At 33.4% G+C, this 10,561-nt stretch overlaps 1 protein-coding gene across 1 annotated transcript in view; it reads left to right on the forward strand.

The window, feature by feature from the left end:
- SI (sucrase-isomaltase) overlaps nt 1-10,189 on the forward strand; it is an 84,422-nt gene extending 74,233 nt beyond the window's left edge. The window contains exons 42-47 of the mRNA XM_046659326.1: nt 61-117; nt 718-842; nt 3,592-3,680; nt 6,834-6,883; nt 7,121-7,288; nt 10,121-10,189. Of these exons, the coding sequence (XP_046515282.1) occupies nt 61-117; nt 718-842; nt 3,592-3,680; nt 6,834-6,883; nt 7,121-7,288; nt 10,121-10,189 (558 nt within the window). The remainder of the gene's footprint in view (nt 1-60; nt 118-717; nt 843-3,591; nt 3,681-6,833; nt 6,884-7,120; nt 7,289-10,120) is intronic.
- The last annotated feature ends 372 nt before the right edge of the window (nt 10,190-10,561 follow it).

Genomic DNA, 10,561 nt, shown 5'->3' on the forward strand with positions numbered 1-10,561 from the left:
TTCACAAAATAATTTTTTCTTGATTTTCATGTTCTTAATGACTATATTTTTAAATTTCAGAATGTTGACGTTGTACAAGGCTATGTCCCTAATGCTCGGTGGTTTGATTACCATACGGTAAGAAACTAAGGAATTCTGGGAAATTGACTAACAGAAGTGGGTAACAGTTTGAGTCTAGCCTGTTTATTAATGACATATTTGGTTTACTTTCCACTTAAAAAGAGTAAGATATTTCTTGCTAATTACAGCTGAAGCAAATTAAGACAGTGAAAGAGAGTTAATTTATTCCGCCATAGTTTGTTATATAGTTATTCATTTACTTTACCAAATAAACATGGAAAGTGCACATTATATGCTAAAAGGTCAGTGCTTTCTATTGGATATGCAAAATGATCATTAAAGGTAATGCAGTCCTTTCAAGAATAATGTAGATGGCAAGTCAGGAATAGCTTTTGTGACCTTTCAAAACCCCATACATTTTCTGCATGTGTGCAGCACAAAAACAAGTAGTGTAAATTACTTTCAAGGCTATCAGTAAACTAAGAATTAAATATATGCTTTAAACAACATGATTTCCTAAATAAAGGTGTTTTTATTATTTTTTAAGTTGAAAAGTAGATCATTTGATTTTAAAAATGTGCCCCCTCAAATATCAATATTGCTGATGATTATACTTCTTGCTTCTTTTATTCTACCTTCCAACTATCTCATTTCCAGGGCGAAGATATTGGTTTCAGAGGAAATTTTCATGTATTTGATGCTCCTTTAGATAAAATAAACCTACATGTGCGTGGTGGTCACATCCTACCTTGTCAAGAGCCTGCTCAAAACACATTTTACAGGTACGCAAAGTGTTTACAGGGCTCAGATTAAATTTTGAGATACATCATGCTAGAATTGTCAAAAACCAGAAAGGGTCTGAGAGTTTACTCTATTTCCAAGCTCACAAGTTAGCCTGCCTCAGTTCCATGGATGCTGGGTCAGAGACAAAAGTCTTTCTTACTCATGGCATTGCAAGAAACGTGAGCTTCATGTTTGCTTCAGTTTTTCCTGTCCCCCAAGTCTCACCAGGGTGACATGGAGTGGCCCAAGTGGATGCTGGACATGCAGGAGGTTTGTGTCTCAGCTGAGGAGCTCCAAGCTTAGGGACACTCAGTCTTTTATAATGGGCTGTAAGCAAACTTGTCCATTCTTTGCTTTGAAGGGAGATGTTATCTTTATTATACCGGACGGTAAAAACAATTTCAAACTAATTAAAAAACACACACTGCACAGTCTTCCAATACTGTTTACTTTAATAACATCCTTTTGAAAGATAGTTCATATGAAAAACTGTCAGTGCCTCTGTATGCAAGATATACAGAAACTTAAGAAACTCATGGAAAACTATCTTCCAACATAATTTTCCCTCTTATAGTAAGTTTCTCAGTCCAAAATACTAACTGAAATTTAATGTCCTCTGTATAAATATGCAAAGGTATTAACAAATAAATGTCTTTTATTTGAAATGGCCGCTGCAACTGTTTTCCTTGTCTTTTCTGCCTCTGACGTGAAAAGAAATATTATTTACTTCATTAAAACATGATTTTTAATGAAATTTTTTATAGACTTTAAGCAGATATTGCTCAGAAAATTTCTCTCTTTCCATCTTTTCTGTTACCCTTTTTCTGCCTCCCTGTCAGTCTTGTGAAATAGTCTGTAACTCACTTTAGTCTATGAAAATGTAGATATCTATTGACCATATCACTACTCCTTCAAACTTCTAAGTCCCCTTCTGTCCACAGAAGAACCAGAACTGTTTCTTTCTTTCTTTTTTTTTTAAAGATTGGCACCTGGGCTAATAACTGTTGCCAATCTTTTTTTTTTTTTTTTTCCTTTTCTGCTTTATCTCCCCAAACCCCCTGTACACAGTTGTATATCTTAGTTGCAGGTCCTGCTAACTGTGGGATGTGGGACACCGCCTCAACGTGGCCTGACGATTGGTGCCATGTCCGTGCCCAGGATCCAAACCCTGGGCTGCTGCAGCGGAGTGCGTGAACTTAACAGTTGGCCACGGAGCCGGCCCCAGAACTGTTTCTTAGCAGCCTTGTCCTGTATAAATATGAAAGATAACTCAGATTTTCTATCCATTACCATTCATAACTGATCATCTAACTAAGACCCTCTCTTCTTTGCCCCAGGACCCCTTACCTGATATTCTCTTTGTCTCATTCAGCAATATGTCCAATCTACCTGGGATCATGTGTCCACTATGTCTCCTGTGACTGACGTAAGGGTGAATCTCTCATACCAGTCACAGAGTCTCTACTCCCACTGCCTAAATTCCTGGCTTAGACATTGAGATTCTAGAGCACTCAGTCCCTGTTTCTCTTCTCTTCTCAAGTTGTATCCACTCTCTTGGTGATCTACATGCTCACAGCCTCAGTTGGTGTGCATAGACTTTATCTCCTGGAACCACCCAGATCCATTTCTATCAGTCTTCTATCTTGGTATCGAGTAAAGAGGAGAAAAATGATTATATCTGAGAAGTGAGGGCTTCATGGAGGAGACCATTCATAAGTTGTGCCTTGAAGAATCTTTTTGTTGTGACAGAGGAAGAGAGGCCATTCTGTGTGTGTGTGTGTGTGTGTAAGAGGGTAGAGTAAGTAGGATATCAGGTTTAGGTATATATACAGGGTAGAATACAAGTTGAAAAACTCTTTTTAATCTCAATTTTTAAATATGTTGGAAAATTGTGGGTTAAACTGGATTTTTAATGTTACTAATAAAATATCTTTTACCCCAGTGACTATGAACCGAAATACATATATGCATTCATGCTAAGAAATGCTAACATCTTTACATGGAAAATATCAAGCAGCTCTGGAGATTTGAATTCTACATAGTCTGGATATTTTAAGAGACTTTCATGGCAGTACAGCCTTCATTTGTGATTGGAAATGGCAGATGGCTAAGCATAATTTACCTGAGAAAGCCTTCCTTACCAATATGAGACTGACAAACCAAGGCACTTGTACAATGAGCAAGGAAGCAGACATTTAGTTCACAGATAGGCCTGTGCAGGCACAAACTTAGGAGGTATTGTCCATTTCAAGAATAAGACTTATAACTTGTTAGCTACTCTCCACATTCTTATTAACAATTTCCAATGATAACTCAGTGATTTACGTTTGGGAATGGGAGGAAGGATTAAGTCATAGGAGATTAAAACAAAATGCTACTAAAATAGTGTCATATTTAATGGTCAATGATAGGATTACTACAGAGAAGAATACATATATCAATAAACTTAATATGGTTTTAATTGTTATAAATGAGACCACTTCCAATTTGTTACAATAGGTGAACCCATGAGATCAAAAGATATGCATGATATTTTCTATTAAATATGAAGTATTTTAAGGTTTGCATCATTCCCATTAACTCAGTAATAAAAGTAAAGTCCTTTAATTTTCTTTGTCTAAAACAGTTTTTATTCTCGTTGATTGATATTCTTATTTGTGTTCCTTTGGATAATTATATGAATGTCATATGATAACAAGACATATGCTACTCTCTAAAGATTGGTAAAGTTATATTTCTTTCTTATAGTCGACAAAATTACATGAGGCTCATCGTTGCAGCAGATGACAATCATACAGCACAAGGATCTCTGTTTTGGGATGATGGAGACACTATAAGTGAGTGTTCCATTTAGTAGATAAATGTAGTTGATGACATATTATCTCACATTACTTTTATGTTGCCTATTAATGTACTATGGAAGCTGAATAAAAGGCTAATGATATTCTTCAAAGCTAAAACAGTTTAATAAATGGTTGAATCAACTTAAAAAAATAGTTGCAAACATTTAAAGACTTTCTTCCTATCCTAAATATAATAATCCTTATGGTAAATGACTGGATAACTAAGAGATTTATGATGGCCAGGATTGTATATCGATCATCTTTGTATTCCCAAAAGCTAGCCCAATGCCAATCACGTAATACACACTCAGTCTGTATGAGGTCAATTCAGTTGCAAAGCAGTGTTCCACGTGTACATGTTGACACATAAAGGATGCTTCTAAAACATGAGATAGTCCAGCAACAAAACTCAATTTGGTCTCTGTACTTTATGGCTATTCTTTTGTTTTAACATTCAGCACTTTTTTACGTGAAAAGTTTAAGGATTTAAACTTAAATCAATATTTACTCCATGATTGTTCCTCCAGACCAGGCTGAACTGCTAAATTTTTGGCAGTGTGTGCTCTGCCAACCATTGTTATCAGTATCACCTCGGGTATTTGTAAAGAAGGCAGATTCTGGGGTCCATTTAAATTCCACTAATTTGGGGAGAGGTCCAGGAATCTGTCTTTGAGCAAAATGCTCCCACGTGATTATCATGCTGTTAAGTAGACACCAGCAGAGGATTAGTTTTACTGACTGCAATTAACAGTGCCAGCTCTATTAGCTGGGAGTTCTGAACGTTTTCTTGACACAAACCTCAGTCTTAAAAACTAACATCTGCATGGAGCTGAAGTTCTCCTGGGGTATTTCTCTGCAATTTAAATAACTTATCCACAGATGAGAGATTTTTTCATTAATAGAGAAGACATATCGTTCATCTTTTCAGGTAAATCATGGTTAATATTCTGCAACCATAAGAAATAGGACCCTGTTAGTAAATAAAGTATATCAGAAAGTTGATATAAGAAGCAAATGGTAATAAGCAAGACTCTTAAAAATTAAAAAAACCTCTCCCTAGTATTTTGTGATTCAGAAGGTGAAGAAATCAACTGCTGTTAGTTAAAATCCTATGCTTTTAGGCCGTGACCTTCGTTAACACATTAACTGAGGTTCTACAAGGATTGCAGCCTTTCTTTCTCACCAGGGCCCAGTAAGATGCACTTTGATTTGCCTCCAGTTTCCCAGGGGTGTAGATTCAAGGTATGCATAATTTGCATCCTTGTCTTGAGATCTTTGAGTCTTACTATCTAACAAATTGGGTCAATTTATTCTAACAGCAAGGAAGACAAAGCTTCTCTTAAAATTTTTTCTCCAGGTTTTCCTATCAAACTGAGATACAGATGACAGAACTTGGCATGACCTTTACGCTATTGAATGTTCATTGCAGATTTTTTTTCATCACTGCAGAGTAACTGAGTATAATTCAGATATTTCTCTGTGATCTCTTCATGCAAGCATTCAAAATTGTTTAGGACCTTTATATCTACTTTTTCGGTTATATTTCATAATCTTATTATATTTGTCACTATTAAGTACAAAGATTTCAAATAATCCCCTGAAATTTCTTGAGTAAACAGCAACAGCAATACACAGCAAATGCTTAGAGTCTCTGGGTTTATTAGATTAGAATCTCCAAAGAAGATTTCTCTCGCAGCAAGCTGGTCAATCTAGTTGATAGGTACTCATCTAAATGATTTCCTCCTTTAAATACATTCAAATTGTGTGGAATATTATTATTTGCTGCCATATTCTTTCTTCTCTCAAAGAAAATCAAAGATAAATCAAAATAAACTTCTCTTGAAACTTGTATAAATTAAGTAAATTTTGACCATTCTGGCTAATAAAGTTGTGGCTTAGTAAAATGTTAACTTGTCTTACTTATCTTAATGAAATAGGTATATGTGGACCCTTGACCAAGATCATATGTGGTATCTTTCTCTTATTCATTAAAAACAACAAAACTGTTCGTAGCCTAATAGCTGTCACTTTTGTTTTCATTTATCTCATAGTCCTATATTTGAAAAATTGCTCTGAAAAACTTAAGCTATCATTATATATTTAAAAATTAAAACTAAAATATTTTGCCTCAAAATGCATTTTAAATAAGCCATGCATACTTGAGTATAGAAAGAGAAAAAAGTTTTAGGCAGGATATCATTTAATTTTAGCATAGGCAACATTAATTGAAAATTAAGCAATTTTTCAGAGGATTAACAAATACAATGCTGGCATGTATAAGTGGAAAAGGGAATTAAAATTTGTTGCTTTTCCTAACGCTTGTTTCAATCATGCATTTGAGTCTACTTTCACTTTCTGTCTCATGCATGATGGTGTGGTCTTACATCTGAACACAATCTAGAAGTCAGGAAAAACTGGACTTGATTCCAGACCTTGATAATAATTAGATGTTTCACTTTTGGCCATTTATTTAACTTCTCTGGGACTCACTTTCTCTTCTATACAGTGAGAATAATAGTAAAACATATCTCTTAAAGCAGTGTGATAAAGTACTTAGAATTTACAAATGGTAAGCACTTAATGAATTCTGACTGTAAAATTATTTTTAGAATTTATTTTAAATATGTTGAGATCATATGTTAGATAAAGAGATGGATATAAACCGTGTGTTTTATCAATTTGATTTCAGTTGACCTGTAATATTCTCTAAAAGATGAATATTTTTCCTCAAATGACTCTAGGATAAGTTACCACTGTGTTCATTTTCCTTTATATTTTATTATTGTCAATCATTGAGGTGGCCAGTAAGTGAACACCACCGTCACCACCCAATTCTGTTTATTCTTGTACTTCCTCCACCCTCCCGGAGCTGTGTTAAGGTGGTTTCAGGCCTGTCACTGCTTTCGTGTTGACTTCTACACACACAGACACATACACACCAAATACCCTCTCCTTCTAGGCCCCTTTCTGGTGACTCATCCTTCATATTTCAGTGATCCTTGGACTGTGTTTGGACAATTTAAATAAACTTAGAGAAAAATCGGATATGCATTGATGGTATTTGGTACCCTTCAGACTGGGAAGGAGAAGCAAAATATATTAATATTTACTGGAAATATAAATATATCACCTTTTTTTTCTCTGCAGACACCTATGAAAGAGACCTGTATTTCTTGATACAATTTAATTATAATCACGTATGTATTCATGTCAGATCATTTACATGCAATTGTGTTAAATAATACGTGACGTTTTATGCTGTATTTTATACTTACACATTTTTTATTTATTATATGACATACCTCATTTCAAATATGGAAATAAATAATTTTCTATACTATGAAATACATTTTGGTTAACAGAAATATATTTTTTAAAGATTTAATTGTTTGCACAAGTGAGGGGTTTAAGGTACTTTTTCTTTGTCTTTATAGACCACCTTGACAAGCACTGTATTGAAAAATGGTTACATAAACAGAAGCGAAATGAGGCTTGGATTCATCAACATATGGGGGAAAGGAAAGACTCCTGTTCAGCAGGTTCATCTCACATATGATGAAAATACATACAGTCTTCAGTTTACGCAAGAAGCAGACAAAGAGGTAAGTGGCCTAAGAAAATATTTTTTTAAATGGAGCTATTCAAAACTTCTACATGGACATCTTATATTTCTCAGCCCTGAAGAAACATAATTACGGGTCAGCTATGACCTTCCTTGTTTATTCATTTTAATTAAACTTCCATATGTATTCCCATATTATCATCTCTAGTAACTTGTTATACAAATCAACCTAATGGCGTCCACTTTATAGTTATCCAGACATAATCAAAGCAAGATTAAATTTACATTAAACTTCTAAATCATTGTTATCCCTATATGGTGAAGTGCCTCAACATTTATTGTTTTTCAAAAATAAAATGTCTACATTTAAGCATGTAATATGTCTTAGATAAAATATATTAGAAAATTCTTGCAAAATTAATAGAGCTATCTATTAGCACCCATGAATATTTGACATACAGGTGATGAGGACATGATTCCCACATTAAACCAAGAGTCAGGATTCTTATGTTAAAGTCCCGTTGCTGCCAGTTATTAGCTTCTTACTTTGAACAAATAACTTTAGACCCTCTTTTTCTTTCCAATTAAATAAGAATATGCAAGTAAACAATCTCTTGAGCTCCTTCCAATCCTAAATTCTGTGAAACTATGTCCTGTAAAGGTGGATTTCAAAAAAAGTGTATTCTAGAAAACAATTGTTGTGTTTGATCCAAGTTTAAGGCTACGTCTGTCTGCACTGCTAACACTGTAGGTGTTTGTGCACATACCTATTTGTGTTGAATAAAAGCAACTAGCTATTAATCAACCAATCACTTCAGATGAATTTAATTTACAAAATAGTTGTTTGACTGACTTCAACCTAAAAATATAATAATTGTGTTTTGGACAGTCTTAGATCCTCATGGATTTTATAGGATGTGAGAGTTGAACAGCACCTGAGAGACCATTTCATCCAGTTGAAATTTAACACCTGTCCTTTTGTTACTGCTATTCTGTAGGCAAGTGGGATTCCCCATTAAGATAGAACTATGTCTTAATTGCTTCTTTGGCATTAAAATATTTTTATTTCTTTGAGTTATATTAAGGGTGGGAAATTAGAGTTTTGTATATTTAATGTCATTCCCTGTAAAGTAATAGTTGATAACCCAGTGTCTAACCCCCATTTTTCTTCTTTTTAAAATTTTACTGGTTTATAAAACTCCAAAGTAAGGGAATCACTGATTTAGTCCAGTGGTCTTATGTGGCAAACCAAGAAACTGAGTCCCTAAAAGGAAAATTAATTCCCCAGGAATAGTCAATTGTTATCAATAACAATTAGAAATCAGTTAGTTTTTTTGAACTGCCCGTTGTTCAATCAGATCAAAGAGGGGTAGCTTGCCTTATATATTTTCTTGCTCTTTACTTACTACTACAATGGTAAAGAATAAAGCTCACAGTTTTTATTATAAAAATAAATATAGTCAGATGAACAACATCAAATAAGATATTTTAACATATGAAGTATTATTTCAAGCTCATTTTGACCAAATACTTGGCATAAAAACATACCATTTGTAAGGAAAAGTTTGTTCCACTGCTTTCAAACACATTCACAAAGAATTTTAAGTATTAAGAAAAATTTTTTTACAATTTTTTATTACATCAATGATTCAAAAAGAAGATATTAATTTTAACTATTAACAATGGAGCAGTTCCTTCTCTGTGCATTTAAATAAAAGAAATATTCATGAGCACTTACTGTTGTACAAGCCTTTATAGATATATGGAAAAAGGAGAGAGTGACCAATTTCCTTCTCTCTCCTGGTTTCCCTTCTCTGTGAGTGTGGGAATTGTGTGTAAAGAATGGTTTAGTTACTCTATCCATACAAATTTTAAAACATTCCTAGTAACAATTACGCCAAGTTGCCTTTTGTGCAGGTATTAGAAGCTGTGTGATGTACTTGTTGCCTTTCAGTTTTGGTATAAAGGAATTAGGTTATATTTTGGTGTAAGATGGGTCAGTTTCAAATCTGGCTAATGGATATTAAGAAAATGATTTGTTTTACCTTTTAAAATTTTCTACTATGAAATATGGGAAATAAATCCTAAGATGCTGTGCTTTAGTGAAGAATAGATTTTATAAAGTCCCAAGGAAAGTGCCTGGTATTCAGTAAGGAGTAAAGGAGTATTGATTCTCTTCCTCTTATATTGCATCTTTGATGATTGAATACAAACTTTCTGAGCTAAGGCACAGAGAGTCTTCTGAGCGTATTGTAGAAAATGCAGTAATGGTAAAGTCTAATGAAATCATCATATCGTAAAAATATTACAGATGATTGACTACAGCTGCTTAATTGGTCACCTCCATAATTAGTCCCTGTATGGTCCAATCAAAATTCTCTCCAGTGAAAGAAAGTCATACTCACAAAATTGAAATCATTGATAATAAATTCAGTATCCGAAAACCCTTTGAAACTGACATAAAAGAAAACATTTTTAATCTAAATTTGTGTATAAATGACTGGATAATATTTGAGGGTGGGAAGCATAGAGATTTATATAGTGCAATTATGAGCAACTTCATGTTTAGGAGTCATGGAGAAAGAGTGAAGTAATATAAATTAAGTTAATTGATTAATAGACTTGATATTCCACTGTCTTTTAATGACTATTCTACCTCTCTGGAGTACATTGTCCTCTGTATAACGGCTGGATTGAGTGAGATTATTGCTGAAATGATTGTGAACTCTCTGGAATAAAAATTCATCAAAATGAAAAAGAAAAGCAAAGTATATACTTTTTACTTAGAGAACATTTATTTATGGACACAGTCTTTATTTTAAAAAACCATGGTTCTGATTAAAAAATTAATTACTGTTTTTCATTTTTTTAGATATTAAATATTGATCTGAGACCGAACAATTTTACTCTAGATGAACCAATAGAAATCAAGTGGTCATGAAGATCATCATCAATTCCTGTTGTAAAAGGGATATTAACAGTGGAACCTAAGTTTGACTGTACTTATAATTTTCCCTCTTAATTGGTTTCTTATATTGTGTAAAATATGATATTCATAACACCTATCTAAAGTTATTGAACAGTATACCTCAATATTAATACTAATTTTATTATATTAATGTAGCCTGGATTCAATTTTCTAAACATATTTAGTAGGATTTAAATAGTTCTAGTTACCCTTGCTAAGAATCAGATAAAACTGTAAACTAGTTACTAAATATATTTGTGTATAACTAAGCAAAAATTAAAACAAGTAATTTTTTAAATTAAGTGAAATTTTTGTGCAATTGTACATACAATATTTTCTTTAATG

The sequence above is a fragment of the Equus quagga genome, chromosome 4 (genome assembly GCF_021613505.1).
Source record: "Equus quagga isolate Etosha38 chromosome 4, UCLA_HA_Equagga_1.0, whole genome shotgun sequence".
In the NCBI taxonomy this organism is placed as follows: domain Eukaryota; kingdom Metazoa; phylum Chordata; class Mammalia; order Perissodactyla; family Equidae; genus Equus; species Equus quagga.